Source organism: Tiliqua scincoides, chromosome 3 (genome assembly GCF_035046505.1).
Source record: "Tiliqua scincoides isolate rTilSci1 chromosome 3, rTilSci1.hap2, whole genome shotgun sequence".
Classification (NCBI taxonomy): domain Eukaryota; kingdom Metazoa; phylum Chordata; class Lepidosauria; order Squamata; family Scincidae; genus Tiliqua; species Tiliqua scincoides.
In genome coordinates, this window is record NC_089823.1 from 170618391 (window position 1) to 170638840 (window position 20450).

Sequence of the window (20450 nt, forward strand, 5' to 3'; positions counted from 1 at the left end):
CTCTGGCAGTTACAAACTTTGCTTGTGGATATGACAACTTCAGAAGTCAATGGATAAACTCAAGCAGTCTCTAGGAGCTATCCAAGATCCTAACTCTGACCAAGTACCTGAAACTGCTTTTACTATGCTATCAGAGATCTGTTTTATGTTAAGACTTTAAAATCTGGTTTTTGTCTGAAAACAAAAATGGAATATAATAGAACATCATCATATTATTTATTTTAAAAGATATTACTAAGTTTTGATTCCAAAGTTAGAGACAGAACCTTTTCAATAGTTAGAAACAAACTCCAGCATTGGAATCCCAAATCATAATTGCATCATGTAAGTTCATTATTATTTAGCAAACAAGGACTAAAACACTGCAATTGTATACAAAATTTGTTTCCCCAAGATTACCAAACTCAAATACTAAATGCCTAATCCTATGAGCAAGCTGGTTTGCACTGATCATTCAGTGATTTCTCCTGCAAGGGTGGGAGACATGTCAGAGGTGGGGGGCAGGTATCCTGATGTGTGCAGGGACACCAGCCCCTCTGGAGCATTCCAACAAACTCCCTTTATCTCTACAGACTTGCGACAGCCATATAGCTGGCACAAGTTCAAGGAGACCCATAGACAACTACAGGGGCTCTCAGAAGGATAAGAGAAAGTTTTTTCCCTTGCCTCTTCCAAGCCTCCCAATCAGCCCTCCGCACCATAGCAAATGCCTATTTTGGTGTGCCTGCATGCTATACTCAGGGGGAGGATAGGATTGGGCTCTGAGAGACTTCAATATTTTCTTGATGCCCACTGTTATCAGTTTACAATTTTAGTATGCTAGAAAACAGGAGGCTGTTAAACACATATCATCATTAGTATGCTGTGGATCTCCAACATGAAAAAAAATGGTAATTTAAATTCATGGGCTACAATCCTGCAATTAAATACCTGTGCAAATCAATGGGCTTTGTGTATGTTAACTATATGCAGTATAGCAGTGTTAATCTGCGCATTAAAATGAAATCATTTTCTATTACAGCTGATGTATTTTCCTAACTCTTATAAAATTGAAGTTTCCAAAATCCCAGTAGCAAATCAATGATGTTGTTTCCTTGGTTGCATTTTTAGAATCCTTGCTTACTTGGAGAAATCTATGGTTAAATTTTCCCCCAAAAAATATTGACTAATGATTGCCATGAAATGAAAAACTACCACTGGCCAAGGGTAAATCTCCCACTGAATCATCTTAGTCATAACTCAAAATGATGCATCTTAAAAGTTTAGCATGTGTACGTGATATATTACATAGTAAAAGTAGGCATTGCCATGTAATGAAATGGCCTGAATAACTAGACAAGATCTGCAGTTGACATGAGACAGCACCTGTTTTTTCAGTCCCTGGGCACTCAAGGCAGAGCATAATAAAACAAGTGATTTCACATTCCTCCCACACTCATTTAAAAATGTGGCAGACATGGGAGCAAATTTAGCTTTCAGTCTTCTGCAACCCAGCAGCAAATATGCAATTGCTTGTAGGCTACTCTGAACTTTGCATTTTTTCACAAATGGCCCAAACGCGGGTTTGTGGGCAGCAGCAGCTCAGCCAGACAAGGGGAAACTCTTCCCCTTAGCCCTGGGTAAGGGCTGCTGGCCCCAATGGGTCTCCTCGGACCTGCACCACCTCTGGAGGTTGGTACCAAACTCAAATACTAAATGCCTAATCCTATGGGCAAGCTGGTTTGCATTGATCATTCTGAACCTCTGGAGAAGATTGTGTATTGGAGTCATAAACCCATGCATAACAGAAGTTCCTGGCAATCAAGATGTGCTATTTGGTTTGCAAGAGAAGCCAGTGTATCATGGGAAGGCTTGGAATCATGCATGAAATAAAAAGGATTTTGTGTATAACATAGAAGGGAGTATTCACAAAGGCTGTCAGGCATATAAAAGGTGACATCAGGGAAGAGTGATAGAAATTAAGCATATTGTGAGATAAAGCAATGTTGTAGAAACTACATTAAAAAGGCAGACATGTCAGAGTCCATTTTGTTCTGGGAATGCATCTTGCCTAACCAAGAATGAGGATTGTGAGAGCATAAAGAACAGAGACAGCAGGGAAGTAGAAATTGGCTAGAAAAGTTAAGTTAACCTTACTGCTTTAAGTCCTGGTACTACAGGTTTTGGTACATGTCTGTCAATCATGTATTATTGTGTGCTTTGCTTTATTCTGGTCTCTAGTCACTAATGCGCGCTTCTTTAATAAAGTCTTCTTTAATAAAAAGAGAATTCAATTTTTTCCCAAAAAGGCATTTCTGAGATCTTCCTTTCCTTCATCACATAATGTTGTCATTGGAACAAAATGCACTTCCGTGATCTGTAAGAATTTTCTCTCAGCATACATACTGCATATGCTCACATAATAATTAGACAAAGTATCTGCATTTTGACTGTTTCACTGTTACATATCAAAGCACACCATTACTTTGGCCAACAACTATCTCCAATGCTGATGTTTTGCTTTTTCTGTATATCAGAATTATACCTACAAAGAGTGGTTCAACCTCTATTGAGGCCAAGTTAATTTTAAGAAATCAATACTATTTTGTACTATTTCTAATAAAATGCATCTACTTGCTCTTCAGTCTCCATAATTTCTATCAGGACATGACAACTGGCAGGGTGACAATACTGAGAGTTATCTTATGATGGTCCCTATAAAATGTTTGAGTTGTGTCACCACCACTCCTGAACACCCTACCTAGAGAGACCCCCTTCAGCATTGTTGCTGTAGGTTTTCTAAAGCCTGGTGAAAACTAACTCTTTAAAGAAGCTTTAAAGCTGAACTAATTACTAGTTCTGATGCTTGATTTTGTCATTGAACATATGAAGCTGTCTCATACCAAGTCAGACCACTGGTCCAACAAACAGTTCAGTTCTAAGCTTCCCAGGATCTAGAGCTAAAATGTGCTGTATCCTGCAGGTGCCTGGAAGCAGCCAGAGATCTCCTTGGGGGAAGGGGGTGTTTGCCCCTTCACCTGAGTAAGGGTGCATTCCCCACAATGAGGCTTCTCAAGTCTGCCCCAGCTATTTTGCCCACTCCTGGGCTGGTTTCTCCCCTGGGGGGGGGAATGACCCCTGGGGGGGAAATGTCTCACTCACCTCCAGGCGGTGTCTTTCTGGCACTGGGCCCTGCACCAACTAGTGCTGGCACAGCGTTCCTTCCTCCCACAGTGCCATAAATATGCTTTATGGCATGTTTACAACACCTAGAGCTGGCACTGGAGCCCAGTGCCAGAGCTACGGCCAAGTAGGACTGTATTCCAAGACAGTATACCATCTTCACTGTTTGGCAGTGATTTCTCAGGGCTTAAGGCAGGATCTTTCCCAGTCCTTCCTAGAGATGCCAATAATTGAACCTAGAGCCTTCTGCTTGTAAAAAATGTGCTCTACCACTGTTCTTTGGCCTGTTCTTCATATGATAAATACTATATTTTATCATGCTGTTTGATATTGTCTTGATCATTTGTATCCCTTGGCTCCTTTAGTTCCCTAGCATAAGAAAGATGGAATGGAAAAAATTAAAAATAAATATAAACAAATATAATTCACTTAAAGTCAAGACATGGGAAACAGCTATTTGCCTAACCACTATTTGCCCAATCAGCTATTTGCCCAACAAAAATTATTTGAAGATGTTCTTTTATATTCTGTAAACTAACACATTGACTGCTGCTACCTGCTGCCACACAGGGGGTTTACTTGGACCTGCGCTAGCTCAATAGCTGCTGCAGCTGAACCCACCCCCATCATGGACCCAATCCACCAATTCCCCTGCCTGTCATTGCCCTATTCTGCCCTACCCAACCCCACTATGCTCTCCCCATCCATCCCACCTCCTCTGCCATCTTACCTCTGTCACCAGTGGTGTCTAGTTGTTCTGATGCATGTGAGAAGGCTCTGGCCTTTCCACTGGTGCTCTAGCAGCAAACGACTTTGCACGCTGCTAGAGCAGTTTTTACGACTAGTGCCGACTGCTTTATGGCAGTCAACAACAGCAGAACAGGTATGCCACCATCACCCAGCCCAAGTAGGATTGGTCTCTTAAACTTCCATTTCTTTTATAAGAAAATCATATTACAAAAGGCGGAAGAAGTGCAGATATTTATGAAGGGCACAGAGGAAGTACCACAGGCAGAAATCTTCCTGGTCATGTTAACAGAAGTTTTTGTGCATATTACTTGACAATGGACTAATGAAAAAAAAAATCTGTAAGGTGGTAAGGAATAATGTTCACAAGTGATTTATGTGCTTCTTAAAATATATCCGGATCTCAATTTTTATATTGTCTGGTTACTCATTAAACCAATGCGAACAAGAGATACTTGATATTTCTTCCAGAGAATAATGGTGCTAATCTTACTATGAGTCTGTTGATTACTGATAATCATTACAATATCATTCTCAAAAAGGATTGCATGATTATACTTCATTCTTGATCTGAAAGCAATAAAACATCTGACATTACAGATCCAATGTGGTGTGTGAATTTAAACATTGAACTGGTCAGGCTGACAGATCAAACTCTTAAAAGTGAAACTGAAACTACTATTGAACTGTTATCTGCTTCCTTAACAAAAGATAATTTATTTTACACACTCAGACAAGGATTCTTTCAATACAATTGAATTACATTAATGATAATGCATTCAAAGATGAGAATGCATTCACATTCGCTAGTTTTAACCACTGAGGGCCAGCCATTGCATTAAGGCTGACACGTGAAAGTTGCTGATTTGACAGTGGCTCTACACACAAGCCAAAATGTGACTTGTCCTCATCATTTGAAGATTTTCCATATTGAGGCCAGGAATTGGCTTCCTCGTGGCAGCTGTAATGTAAGATTTGGCCTTGAGTTGCAATAACAAGCTACTTACAAATAAGTATTTCAAAAAAAAAAAAAGGATAATTAGAAGTTTAAATAATTGTGCCACTGATTCAAATATAAAACATTAGATAATGGAGTTCTTACCCAGGTTATACCACATATCTCGTATCTCAAAGCCAATTTGTCTTCTCATATCACCATACCTAGGGAGAATGGAAATCTGTTAATTAAATGTTTTCAGTAATATGTTTCAATACTAGAATAGAATTATATATCAAAAACACAGCCTAAACCAGTGGTTCTCAAACTTTTAAGGAGCATTATTCCCTAACTAAGTCTTTGTGGGGGAGGGGGGAGGGCAGCAACGTGAACCCCAGGATCACATCCCTAAGGAGTATGGGAGGGTGTTTTTACTTACTGTGGGCAGTAGCAAGGAGCAGGAAGTGTGGGGAGCCCTGTGCAGCCCTCCACAGGGCTCCCCAAATGTTAGAATGCTGAGAAACTGTGCAAACGACTTCCTGCAAACCGGAAGTGGTTTGCGCATGCTGTTTCTCAACATTCTAACACAGTAAATAAAAGCATGCCTCCTCACTCCCCTTAGCGACACGATCCTGGGGATTGCGTTGCTGCCTCCCCCTTCCCCCATCTCTTAAAGGGACGGGGGAAGCTTTACACAAACTAGTGGGTCATGACCCACCAGTTTGAGAACCACTGGCCTACACTATACAATAGGCATATTATTAAGATTTTTAATGTACCTTTTATTTTTGGGTAATTTAAACCTCTTCAGCTCCAATCCTATAGACACTTCCCTAGCAGTAAGTCCCACTGGACTTAGAAGGACTTACTTCTAAGTATACCTGCATAGGATTGTGCTGTTAATTGAACGTGTTTGTTAGCTAATACAACCACTATTGTAGATGGGGGGGGGGGGAAACATGCAGAAGATTAAATAACGTTCCCAAACCACACAGAAATGATTTTTTTTTCAACCAAAACTCGAGCATGATAGCTCCCAGCCTAACATCTGCATTTCTCTTCCTTGCTTGTAGGAAGAAAGGAGCTCCTCTCTGTACTTCTTTTTCTATAAACGTTTCACCTGTGGGAATTTCACTTTGCCTTATCGGCATATTACATAACCACCCCTTGGAAGTGTGGGGGTGGTTGTGTAGATTAATGAGAGTATTATCCACTTCTCAGACTCTAATAGCTAGAGAAAGCAAACTGCACAGCCTTAGGAATGTTTTATTTTTACACTTATTTTTTAGCATATATTGGCTGCCCTAGAAAATGAACTGAGAGGTTCCATATCCAGCAGGTATCAAGGACAGCCAGATCACACAGTTATGATTTTGATTACCACGGTACCAGATGGGATACTGTAAGAGAGCTAAACACAACATATCCAGGACAGGACACAAAAAACACTGACAAAAATAGGAGATCATCTAGTTTCAACCTGGCTCTAGAAAATGCAGAGAAACAGAATGAATGCCTGCACCTTGGGGAAAACATGTTCACAAGCAGTGAGAGCATGAGATATAAAAATAATGAAAGGAAACTGCGGCGCAACAACAAAAAGTTCTCAAAAGAGCATATTACAACATATTGAAAGAGTTTAATTCAATTTCCCAGCTCAGTATCTGAGAGCATAGCTTCACACAAGGCATTTACACTGTACCTGTTTGCATACAGTCTCCTCCCCTATTCTCATGTGCATGCAAATACTACTGACATTTGCCCAAGTGTCTCTACCCCCCCACCATATTTCCGCATTTAAAGACGCTGTTAGAAAATGCAAAATTCATGTGACAAATGCACTCTTTTTCCAAAAGGTAAGAACTGGAAACTATAAGACTTTTTTTTTTTAATTTTTGTGCTAATTTTGAATGTCATTAAGCGCATTCTGAGCCTTCTTGAGAAGCTGTTAGGTAAAGCTTTCAACATTCCCACGTGGTTTTTCCCTTGTTGAAATAGCAAATGCTACAATGAAGAAGTACAAACTGCAAAGAGATTTGGGTCACTGGAGAATAGCAGGATAAACCAGTTACTTTCAGTGAAGGATTAAGCTTTTTAATTGCTAAGAGATTTACCATCAGCAACCCACACACAAGAAAGCCTAAAATAAATTCAGTCTTACCCTGTAAACCTCTCTGTCATTTGCACATTTCTCCTCTCAATGTAGGATGCTCTAGGGAAAAGCTCTGCACTGAGCGACAGAACTTGAACGCTGTCATTGGTACTGAAGTTTCAGTGGTCCACCTAGCTAGATTGACCCTCTAATGGATGTGTGACCTTGGCTAGAGCCCAATCTGGCTGCTACCCCCTCATCTAGTCCTCTCACCAATTGTCTTTTGCCAATTGTCCTTATTTAGGTTGTCATTTATCTGCTGATGGTGGTTACTGCTGTAGCATTCAATTTATTCTCTTTTGTTGTGTAATTTGATTTTATTGTATTTTTCTTTTTTCTATTTTGTCATTTTGACGTTACATTTAGGGTACACTGCTTTGGCACCTTGGCGGAAAAGTGGTTTATTCATTGTTTTAAAAAACGCTCATACTAACAAAACATTTAAAAATGAAACAAAACATATTTAAAAGGACATAATAATACTTAGCATTTATATAGTGCTTTCTGAGTGTGCAAAGTGCTTCACATGTACTGTCTTCATGTAGTTTCATAAGGTAAGCATTACTATGCCCATATTACAATTGGGGAGTGCAGGCTAAGAGCATTTGGCTTGTCCAAGATGGCTGAGTAATCTCATGGTAAAAGCACAAGTTGAACCAGAGAAATTGCAATTCGTAGCTCAAAATCTTAGCCACTACACTAGTTCTCTGTCTAGGAATCTAGTATGAAAACTAGTACTAGCAATGGTTCTCCTCAATATTAACAGGAATTAAACTATTTTTGCATTTTTGAAAGGCCTGCTGATATTTAACACGAAGAGGAAAGAGTCAATGCTAATTTTTATAAGGTTAATTAAAACTCAAAAAAGAGCTGTTGATATTGGATGAAGCAATCATTTACATCCCAGTGGGGTAGAAGAGAGAATTCTTCTGCAAGTAAATATCTTATGCTTCTACCACATGCATTTATTGGTTTCCAAACAATTTACTTTATCGGTTCATTGCCTACAGTATAACTGATTACGTGAAAAATAGTAATTTATGAAACTTATCACAGAGCTCTACAATTTAACTAATTCTAATAAGCAATTGTGTCTCAGAACCCAGGCTGTTTATCTTAATTATCATTGTATGTGCAGAATATATGAAGTGTACAGATGTCTTCTATACCTCCTAAGAAGCTTGGTTTTTGCATACAACCAAGTATGACAGAGGACTATGGATGTCACAAGTATTTCTTTACATGGCTTCCTGACGCTGCAGTGCTTAGCTAGCCTCTTCAAGTAGTGGTTAAAATGGTTTTCGTTCTCACCTATGAGTCAATCATATGAATTACGTTTATAATTATTTACTATGTAGAAACAATGCATTGATGGATATTAGGCCTGCAGGGCCCTAGATAGTGCAGAAACCTGAAAGAGGGAAATCCAAGATGCTCTCCTTTACCCCACTGATCTCTTTGGCACTCATACTTAAGAACAAGCAATTCCTTCTGAGTCACCTAGTGGAACTGTAATACTGCCAAGTGCTAAAACACGGTTAGGGAAATGAGAGGGCCATGGGACCAACAGGCTTAAAATCATTCAACATTATGTTAGTCGAGATTAACAGTAGTTAGGGTAAACCAGGATCTGAAACCAGTTTCAGACTTATTACACCTAGTGGGACGGGGACAGATAACATGCAGTCTCCTTGGCATTATTAAAATGTGACTACTGTATCACACTTATTGTGCTTACTGCATGTAACTGGCAATGCACTTCCATTTCACCATGTGAAATTCACATTGTTTAAAACTATTCAACACTTTTTTTTGTCTTGGTAGGAAGCATTCAAGCTCAGCCTGAAACACTGATGCACAATCCTAGGAAAAACATTAGAACTTGCTTATTTAAGTAAGTAGATTTAGGAACAGAGCTTAGATTAAAACAGAACTGAAGGCCAAGCAAATACAAGTGACAAACCTGCATTCTTCTAACCGGCACAGCATGTTGCTATTGACAGGTTTTATTTGCTATGAAATTTAGAATATAATGCGTAAATTCCCTGTCCAAAGGTAGGCAAGGTAATCCCTTTTAACCAAGACGTGGTACAAGTTCGTGGCAATTCAACAAAACATTCTTTACAGATATCACACTGAAATTCACAGCAGTTATTAAGATTAGCTACAAAAGACCTTCAGGAATTAGGCAATAAAGTATACTCATGAAATGAGATTAGAAAAGCAAAAAGCTAAAGTGGCTTTAAAAACTGAGTTTTCTAATATGTTAATTCTGAACTGTCTTGACTTCATGAAAATACTGTAAGATAAATGTTTGCTTTATTCTATAATTTCGGATCTTGACTTGTGTCTAAAGAATATGGTAAATACTTGATTTGTGGTTTCAACACTAAGCTTTCATCATACCATGATTGCATCTCAATACGCCTTGAATTTTCTAAGCAGCTAAAATAATATTATGCTAATACACCCTCATGTTCTCGTTCATAATTTAACACTTGGAATATAACTTACTTGTTAAGTATCTTGCATCTTTTTGTACTTGAAAAGTTCTCCAGTTGTAGCGACTCTTGGGTAAGAAAAGCAACAGCAAGGTGGAAGTAGTTGTTCCAAAGCTGGAGGTCACAAGGTTCACAAGAAATGTCAGTTTTCCATGCCTGAGATATCTGAACATGCAGTATTTTGAACATGCAATTTATATGCACAAATACTCATGATAAGAAGGCATCCTTATGCTTGTGCTTGATCAGATCTTTGCATAGTGCTGCACTGTGAGCACTTGAATAAACAAAACTTACAAGTAACAAATCATCACTTCCAGTTTGGGGGGGGGGCACCAGAAGTGTTATTTTTATGCGTTAAAAGGCATTATGAGGGCCAGGGAAAGGCCCCGTCTCCAGAGGACAGGAAGTGCCCCCAGCATTTGTGGTTTCAGGTATCCACAGGGGGTGCCAGAATGGAACCCCTGCAGATAGGGGGTACTCCAGTTTTCCTACTCTACTTAATCACACTGTCCCAGCAGTCTGGTCCCTAATTCACATGGTAAGTGGGCATGCCTTTTGCAAAGCAAGAGCTGTTTTCAAGGACAAATTGGGGCAGCATACCTAAACATCCTTGTGTGTGACCTTTAAAAATTAGGGCTGATTATGCCAGAGGTTGATGTGATTGGATGGGTTATAACCAACTGTTATCCCTACTTTCTCTTTTGCCTGCTCAGGATGGTTTGGATGCCCAGTCAGTTGTTGCATGCCAATCCCAAAAGGGACTGGCTAAGGTCTATTGATTTATCTGGCCCCAAAAGATGAAGTCAAACAATTCATGAAATACCTGTTCATTTTGCCATGAAGCCTTTGTACAATACTACTGAATTCAAAGATACTCAGGGAAGTATCCCAGGACAATGGCTGCTTTTCAAAATGTCTCAAGGGCCATGTTTGGATGTGGAGGTACCACAGAAGCAGTGTTCCCACTGAGGTGAGAGGGGGCATGGTTGCATACCTTCTGGCTGAGCTCTGTGCAGCGTGGAGCTCAGCAACTCAGAAGTTCAGCAATGTCATGATGACTGCACAGCTGCAGAAAGGTCTGCAGACCCCTTAGAGGAAACAGTGCACATAAGCCTCTGGCAGAACTAGAGGGGTTCAAAACAAGTAGACAAATAGACAAAATCCAGGGAGAGCAATGGTGAAGATGGCAATGAAGGAGGTGGCAGCCAAAGTGGATACAGATGACAGAGCTTCCCCCCAATCCATCACCAAAGGCAATTACTTTGGTCTGCCTTACGGATAGGGTAGCCATGCCATCCTGAACTAGGTCTGTCACTAGGATTGATCCTCACTGAAACTGATGCTACCAGAGCTGTGGGCTCTCTCACTAAATTGCCAGGAAAAGGAATTATATTCTTGCAAAGGGGAAACAAGCAGTGCTGGTAAACATCTTCTATTTCTAAATAAACCTACTTCTCTAGACACTGAATTCAGAATGAGAACAGAAAGGATGATTATGGGAGACATGCAAAACAGGCATGTTTTGCATCGGTAACACAGGCCAACACACATTTTGCTTCCTTAAACGTTACACCAATTCCTGGGTATATTTGGGGTGCCGATTCGAAAAATGGCACCCGTTTTGTCCTATCATGTCTAGTTTTGGAGATATAGTATAGTATCATTGGTTCAAGCAGCTTCCCCATGAGGAAGCCTACACCATGGCTATAATGGTGTGATGTGATAGGGCAAAACCAATGCCATTTTTGGAATCAGCACCCCAAATTCATATCAAACCACCATAAAGTTTGGGAAAAACTTTTCCGACCCTCAATTTTGTAGGCCAGTGTAATGAGCTAATCCTACAGTTAAGAGTTCAGTGAACCAGTTCAATGTGCTCCTTTGAGCTCATGACAGGACATCTACATTTAAGCATGGAGTTCCCTTGTGTCAGAGGCTACTGCATATCCTCCAACATTTCATAACAATTACGTTGACAGTTGAAAACACATGGCTAGAAAGTGTGGGGGGAAGAGACCCAGAAAAAATCTATGAAACACACAATGGTAATTCAAAGCCCCTTTATATGACAAATTTTCATAAAAAGGAACAATACATAAGGAAAACGTGTGCAAAAGACCTGAAATGCCCAGTCAAGTACCTCGAAAGGACTGAACAGTCATATTAATCCTGAAAAGGAGAAGTGAAAATTGGGATCCATATGCCACTTCTCAAGATTGGATAGAAAATGATGGTACAGGTGGTTATTTGCAAGAGATCCATTCTTGGACCCCTTGAAAAAATCATGGATAATCAAATCTGCCATTTTTCTCCTTTTCTCCCTCCAAAGGGGGCCAGAGATGCACTCTGGTCGCATCTGGAGGGCTTTCTAAAGCCCATAGAGGCAGTATGTGTCCACCTGGCCTGGAGAGGAGAAAAACTGCCACTTCCATATAATATGGCAAAAAAGCCCGTTTCCCTCAGGAAACCAGAAATGGCTCACCTGAACCTAATTTGGACTTAACAAGGGGCTAACAAGGTAGCACACAGCTGAGCTGCATTTGGACTTAACAAGGGGCTGCAGGATAAAAGGCAGCTTCAGAAGGAGCAGGGGTACCTGACCATGACGGCTACCCGGATCCAGACCTACAGGACATGGATGGACCAGGACCTACAGGAAAAGGGGACTGCCAGGACTCTGCTGGGGAACTCTGCTACAGAGAAAGGGACTCTGCTGCAGTGGACTGCAGAAGACTGGACTGGACTGTGCTTTGGAGACTGGATTGGACTTGGACTGGAGGTGTCAGACCTTTACCCACTGAGTTAAGTGGAGTTTTGGGGAGGAAAAGCCTCTGGACAAGAGGACTTGCAGGGAGTATATGTCTGTAGCAATAAATTATTGTTAATTGCTCAACTGATAAGGAGTTCTGTTCATTTCTTTGCACACCACAGCTGTTGTTCTTGGAAAAGGAGGGTGTTAATTAGCCAAAAAGTGGGCATTAGAATAGGACCTGTGCTGAGACAGATCTGTGGATGAAAAATCTTCAGATAAACAGGCTCCACCTATACATTGTAATTTTACCCTAAGATGGACTTCATAATAAGTGTACCCTATGTACGACACCTATAACGTATAACGTACCTACAGCTCAGTATTTTTTTTTTTTGCTAGCCCTGATATATTTTCTTCACTAGCTCCATTGATGAAATGGACAGGACAATTAAAGTAAGTACATCAATGTGCCAGCTGCACTATATATAGGGATCAGCTGAGTGTTGTTCTTATCCCAGATAATGAATGTACTTGGCAAATACAGTAAGAACTTAAAAATGAAGCGTTCAGGTTTCTACCTGAAAAGTATTTTTTGTAGACCATATTAAAACTTTTTACCTGTAGCTCAAAGTTGGCTTGATCAAGAAATTTTTTGTTTAGCATATCTGCATACTGATTAATTGCTCGCAGGAAGACTCTGAAAGATCAAGAGAAAATTACATAATTACACACTTAAGACTTTGGCACCTTTGTAAGTTTGGCATCTCAATTAGATATAAATCTGAGACTGTCTGGAAAATAGAATCTACCGGATTCATTTGAAAAGCAGTGCTATCTCACCCCCATTAAATATGCAGAATTATATGCAGATGTTCTCAAAATTAATCGAGGGAATTAGCATATCTAGAAAAAAGTGAAGCAGAAGCAATTCTTTGGATGAAATCACTTCTCTTTAATAATACCATGAGATTATCAAAAGATCATTAACAATTCCATTTACTGATAAGTAAAAATTAATTGCTTTATAAAACCACATGTACTAATATTATTGGTTTAGTGTAAAGCTATGTACTTAAGGAGAATCAGCAGCTGGTGAACAATGATTTGAAATGGGTAGTTTTTACAACCTTTCAATTTATACATTAGCTCATTAAAAGGGGAAGAAACAGATTACATTAGGTACAAACATATAAAACCCCTACAGGTATTATGCAGGTATTATACATAAAAATTCTTTTATTCTCTGCAAGAGTGAAGCATAATCTTCACTGCCCAGATCTCTGCCTTTTTAGGCAAGTGTCTCAGTAGCAAATTGTTTAATTGGTGTTATTAGCATGTCAGCTAATGCCTTGGTAAACTGACATGTCATTTCAATAGGCTATAGATGCTGTAGGTTTCTGCAATTATCTTTGAAAGCATTGCAATAATAAAGGCCAGACTCTTTCTAAAGGACCTCTCTCTTCTTGCACAATGGTAATCTGTGTGAAGAGGAACTCACATTAGGACACAGATAATAAACTTAATTACCCCTAATACATTTCAGTATCAAGCAATAAAAGGGAGTCTAAAAACCAAGGACATATGGCTTTTTGACACTTCCTTTACAGAAAAGTCAAGGATCACAAGGTTAGTTAAGGACAAATCCACAACACAGTGAAATCTTTTCACTTTATCTTTTTCATAAGCAGCCCTGCTGGTTGTTTCTGTCTATATAGGCCAGTCTCAGAAGGTGGGCCTCACCACATGTGTTTTTTCTTAAGAGGGAGCTCAGGGGAAGGGAGGGGTGCCACTATCAAGAGAGTGACGGGCCAGGGGAGATATGGTGGTGGGGGTTGGACAGGCCATTACAGGAGAAGGAGAACCCATCATAGGCAGATCATCTCTCCTTCTGGTCCTTCCCCCCAATTCCTGGATGCCTGGTGGTCTTGGCAGTGAGTCCATGGATCTGAAGCTGCTGCTTTTGAATGCCAGGTCGGTGAATAACAAAACCTGCATCATCCAGGATTTAATTCTGGATGAGAAAGCCCATCTGGTATGTATTAATGGAGACCTGGTTGGACATGGCAGCTAGAGGCTAGACATGGCGGCTGAGGCTAGATTATTGTAACGTGCTCTGTGTGGGGCTGCCCTTGAGGACGGTTTGGAAACTGCAACTAGTACAGAATGCGGCGGCCCGTGTAGTTACTGGAGGTAGGCGGTTTGACTCTGTCAGTCCGCTTCTCCAGTGGCTGCACTGGTTGCCCATTCGCATCCAGGCCCAATTCAAGGTGCTGGTTTTGACCTTTAAAGCCATATACTGCTCTGGGCCAGGGTATCTTAGAGATTGCCTACTCCCATACAATCCGGCTCATCCTCTTAGGTAATCAGAGAAGGCCTTCTTACAAGTGCTGCCGCCTAGGGAGGTACGTGGGACGGCAGCAAGAAATAGGGCCTTCTCAGTAGTGGCACCAACGCTATGGAATTCCCTTCCCCTTGACTTAAGAACTGCTCCCTCTCTTGAAACTTTTCAGCGAGGCCTGAAGACCCTTCTGTATAGACAAGCCTTCTGAGTTCCCGGCCTTTTTTAACATCTTTTCAACATCTTTTCAAATCTTTTTAAATACCTGGTTACAGGCCTGATTCTTTTATGATTTGCTGCTCTATGCTCTTTTTACCTGACTACTTTTTTTATCTGACTACTGTTTTTATGATATGTTGTTAATATGCTTTTAAATTATTTTTTAATTTGTTTTAACCTTGTTGTAAGCCGCCTTGAGTCCCTCTGGGGAGAAAGGTGGGGTAGAAATAAAGTTCATCATCATCATCATCATCATCTACCTATTCTTTTATCTTTTGCCACTTCCTTATTATAGGCATCCATATAAGGCACTGCTTAAGTCAAACCGTTCTAGAAAGGCTATAGCATTTTCCAGTTACTCATAAGGTACGCTTATTGCCCAGGCCACGGTTAAAGCAGAAGACATGTAAATTTTTATTTATGCACACACACACACAATTAGGCCTAGGCCTGGGCAGGAGGTCTGGTCTAGAGGGTAGAGCCTCCGTTTGCCTGAAGATAACAACCGCAGGTCACCAGTTCGAGGCCACTGGCACCGTGCGACCTTGAAGCAGCTGACAAGCTGAGCCGAGTTATTTTCCATCTGCTCTGCGCGTGGGAGGATGGAGGCCAGAATGTGAAACCAGATCAGAAAGAAACATCTGATATGTTGTGGTTCTTGAAAGATAGAACCTTCTTTCAATTGTAAAAATCCCTACGGGGATTTAAATAGCCTGCCTATGTAAACCGCCTTGAATAAAGTCTGAGGAGAAATCTGACGACCAAGAAAGGCGGTATATAAATACCTGTATTGTATTGTATTATTACTCCAAACATGCAGTTGCTCCATATGAAAAATATATCTGAGACTACATCAATGAGTTTCAATCCATGTGGTATTTGCAAGCCATATGTTCAATCTGGGCATTGATTCATTAAAAACACTGTACTAGTCTGACCTCCAGTGCTGCTAGTCACCCCTCAGCAGTCTTCCTCTATCTGCTTGTATTCAAGAAGGAGTGCAACATTCTCCCTGAAGTTTTGCCCTTCTGGGGACAGTAAATTTCCTGGCTCTGTTCTGAAAGTGACAGCTTTCTCTCTCTGTGTTTCTTGACTGTCCCAGCATGCACAGAATGCTGACTTGCTTATGTGGGAACAAGCTCTCAGTCATTCCTCTGGGCTTGCTTTGGCGCAAACAAGTATAGGATTGTGCCCCAAAATTTCGCTTCTTTCACATTCCACTGCTACACCCACAGCCCGCCCACATATTACATGTGTTGTGATCCTATATGCACTTTCTAGGAAGTAAGCTGCAATGGGACACAATGGGACTTACTTCTGAGAAGGCATAGGCTCGTGTCCTTGAATGCACTGCACAGAGAGGTGTCTCTGCTTATTTGAGGAAAAAAATGTGCTTGATGGTCACCTCTGCCTGATGGCCCTACAGCACTTGCTTCCCCCTTCTCCCTCCAGCACTGAAGCAGGAAGAGAAGTGCTGAGTTTCATAGCCCATTGCAGGATTTGCTTTGAGCTTTTTTCTGTAATCAATGAAGTAGCCCATTTCATACCAACAAACTCTACTTGTCTTGTGTTATTTATTGGGATGGGGGGTGCTAGAGCCTGAATGTGTTCTACTGCTAAGCTACACAAGGTCAAGCCCAGCTGTGAGGCTGACTGAAGCAATTGACTCCACCATATCCACTCACCTCCCCTCCCCATCCCTGTTCAGCTTCTGCTCCCATACTCATTTTGCTCACTCTCATTGGAAGCTGAGAAAAGATGGCGGAGACGGCTTTCTTTTCCCTCTGGTGTCACTGGCAAAAATTGTGGTCATGGAGCTGAAGAAGAAGTTAGTGTCAATTTCAGCTGAATACAGTCTGAAAAGACTGCCCCCCCCCCATAACTGCTGACATGTCTTCAAAACAGGCTGGTGTAAAGGGATCTTTTCCATGAGCCCTGCACTTGTCGGTTTTGAAGATATGCTGGCAGAAGGAAGCAATGGTGATAGTTGGGAGTGTGCACAAAAAACACAAAGGGCTCTGGAAAATTGGATCATCTCACACAGTGTTCAACCCTCAACTGGGTATGGAGCATGACTCTTATTCAGGAAGAGTCTTTCTTTGTTACACCAAGCAAGCAAGCAAGCAAGCAAGCAAGAAAGCAAGAAAGAAAGAAAGAAAGAAAGAAGCTTCCTCTTGCTCAGTTATTAGTTGAAATATTAGCAACAAACCAGGAAAAGTTCTCATAATGCACAGATATAGTTAAAACTGTGAAATGTAATTCTGAACTTAGCAACTGAATTACTTGCTAAGGTTTCTGAGTACAAAATTGTCAACGCTTGCAGAAATCAGTTCAAATGTCAGTTCAAATGTCTTTATTTTATTATTGCAAAGATATAAGATGTAAGGGGCTTTATCAGCATAATATCAAAATGTAATAACCAGGATATATATCTAAGTAGCCATTGCTAAAGAATAAAAACAATAACTTTCAAAGTGTGTCTAACACTGACTTTTAACTGGTTTGTTGGGGCCCACAAATGGGTTGCCCCCTAAACCAAGGTGGGACACAGCCATGGTATCACTATTTTTTTTTTTTCACATTTTTATACCGCCCTTCCTCCAAAGAGCTCAGGGCGGTGTACACAACTGCTCCCCTCCTTCTTGTCCTCACAACAACCCTGTGAGGTAGGTGAGGCTGAGAGAAAGTGACTGGCCCAAGGTCACCCAGGAAGCTTCGTGGCTAAGGGGGGATTTGAACCTGAATCGTCCAGGTCTAAGTCCACCACCCAAACCACTACACTACCCTGGCTCTCACTATGTTCACTATGTATCACTATGTTTTTTGTTTGTACAGGGTTTACTTTTTAAGAAAATGAAAGACAGAGGCTTGGTTCAGTTCTGACAGGAAACTGTAGTTCTCCACTACATGAACAAGTCCTGGAGCGCTATGGTTTGTAAACTACTCCTCCCTATTCTTCCTCCTTCACATGTCCAAGGGGGCGACTATACATGTTTGCTTTAGATTTTAAACTATGTACAGCTCCATGTGTAGCTTACACTCAGAGAACCAAGTTAGTTTTAACAATGGTTTGCTTATCAATAAGAATCTGAGACCAGAGTCTGATCTTTGTTTGAACAAATCATATCACAACTAACCACATTTCTCCCAAGATCAGGGGATGCACAGAGGTATAATAATTTGAAATCAAAAGTCAAAATATTCACTTCCCTTATTTGACACTGTATAGGAGGAGGAAAGGGGAAGTCTGTGGTTTTCCAGGGCTTTTGAACCTAGTGGGAAATTACAGTTCCCTATTATCTCTGAATTGAGCCAGAAAGATTGTGCATTTGCATGTTGTGTGTGTATGTTTGGGATGGCAACTGCTGAACCACCAGTGCCACAAGCAGTGGTAAGTAAGTACTCAATGTATGTACTACTGGGGAGCAAACAGGGAACACGCGAGGTGGGACTAATGCAGGAGTTTGCCACACGTCTACCAAAAACCTGGTACTGATACGGAAGTGACCAGATATAAATGTCAGATATAAATGTCAGATATAAATGCGACGCCGCTGGAACCAACCGTATTGGCCTCTGCCTTTCCATTGGACCATTTCAGCGACGTGGAGAGGGGGGATTTGCTGCATGGGTAACAGCCTATCCTCCATACCTACTTTACCCAGGCTTCGCGCACGGGAGAGGACACTCTGTTCCAGAACCACCATTCAGAGTGCGATACCATAGTCTTCTGAGACTGAAGGATGCCAATCAACAATAGTGTAGAAGGGGGAATTTCAGCAGGTGGCCTTTTCTAATCTCTGCATGAAAAGTTGAGCCTAAAGAAATTCTCTCTTCTACACAACTATTAAAACGACAGGAGCCCTGTTCTCCTTTGCAAAAGGCAGGAAGATGAATGCACAAGGTTGAAAAAGAAAAGTGGTCTCATGCAGAGGTTGTAGTTGATGGTAGGTCCTAAGTCTGCAGCAAAACCTGAAGACAATAGTGTCATAATGACTGTAAAGATTCAGTACCATTTAGAACAGTGTTTCTCAAACTGTGGTTCGGGACCCACAAGGTGGGTTGGGAGGTGGGTTCCCATTCATTTCAATATTTTATTTTTAATATATTAGACCTGATGCTACCATGGTACATGACTGCATTTGGGGAAATGTTACAGACCTGTACTTTTAACAAGCTACTATGCATATTCTTTTAACAATGATAGTCAATGGGACTTACTCCTGGGTAAGTGTGGGTAGGATTGCAGCCTAGGATTGTTAAAAATGTTCCTGCTTGATGATGTCACTTCCAGCCATGACATCACTTCCAGTGGGTCCTGACAGATTCTCATTCTAAAAAGTGGGTCCTTGTGCTAAATGTGTGAGAACCACTGATTTAAAAAGTTTATATATTCAGGAATAATTCTGTTCTGTCTTGTGAGTGTTTGAACTGAAGTTTGAAGATGGTTTGAATGAACCAGCTTTTGGAGACAATGCGGACTTTAAGGAGTATAATCAGTGGGGGAAAATTTACAACATTGTTGGAAATATGAACTGAAAGTTAATTTCTTTTTAAAAAAAACCCAGGTAAGATCCACAGTGAGAATAAAGTTGTTTTTCAAATATTTCACAGAGCCTACCAAGGGAATCCCCTCCTTTTTCTCACTGACAGCTCTGTAACTTGTATATTAAAAGTTAAGAGAGAGACCCAGAGTCCACTGTATATAAAACCTCTTCAGATGCATGCTTCAGTCAAATGCTATCCTTTACAACTGCAGTACCAGCTTCATGGCATGTTTTATTCAGTGGTCACAAGCTATACGGAAACTATTGCAGCTTATTCCAAAGTATTTACACTTCTAAAAAACTTTGATTTACAAATTATGAACAATGGGGGAGGGGACACAAGGATGTTTTGAACGAGCAAGGTGTCAAAAGGTGAAGTTTACATTTTGATTTGTGCCAAGACAAAAATTAGCAAAATCTTAGTGACAACCAATTTTCTTCTAAAGAACCTTCTCTTTTTCTGGGACTGAAAAGGTGAAGCTAATTATGATATGTGATGGGCAATTTCTCAAGAAAAATATTAGCTAAAGCTATTTTGGTCTTCATTGCTGGATCCCATTGCTTTTGTTGTTCTTGATTAGGCAACCAACATTTAAACATTACTCAGTGCTGAGGAAAGCAAATCTGTCATAATATATAAAAGCCAGGTGAAACAGTTAGAAATCCAGGTATAAAACAAAGCTCCTTGCTTCTCTCCAGCAGTGTAATAGAAAAGAATGGTACAGCTGTAGAATTGGTTCTGCTTTGTTGATCTCAGTGTACTTGTGTTGCTGACACTGCTGTAAATGGATCACTAATGCCAACAAAGAAAAAAGAAAACTTATTGAAGCTTTCTGTAATCTTCCTTTTGAGCCATACAATAGTTGTCACATTTTAAAGTGAGATAGAATATCTTTTTTAGAAAGCAAAAGGAGGGAGAGGTTAAAGTGCTGCTGAAGAATCATGTGGAGAGATTACTATCAGCACATGGGAGGACACTGCTCAGTTCTAAGTTATGATAACATACTTGCCTACACTTTTCCCTCCACAGTAAATATGCTTGTGTTCAAATATGTAAATATATCACATATATTTAATTCATACTCAGCAAAG

General features: G+C 40.6%; 1 protein-coding gene across 4 annotated transcripts in view; it reads right to left on the reverse strand.

Moving 5' to 3' along the window:
* The window catches only part of DOCK1 (dedicator of cytokinesis 1), a 484421-nt gene that overhangs the window by 129491 nt on the left and 334480 nt on the right, over positions 1-20450 (reverse strand). For 3 of the 4 annotated variants that reach the window (XM_066618882.1, XM_066618881.1, XM_066618883.1), the window contains exons 30-32: positions 12873-12951; positions 9513-9613; positions 5012-5070 (exon numbers count right to left, since the gene is read on the reverse strand). In XM_066618882.1, coding sequence (XP_066474979.1) covers positions 5012-5070; positions 9513-9613; positions 12873-12951 — 239 coding nt within the window. Of the gene's footprint in view, positions 1-4643; positions 4871-5011; positions 5071-9512; positions 9614-12872; positions 12952-20450 lie in introns of those variants that run through there. The other variant, XM_066618885.1, reaches the window with a different exon arrangement.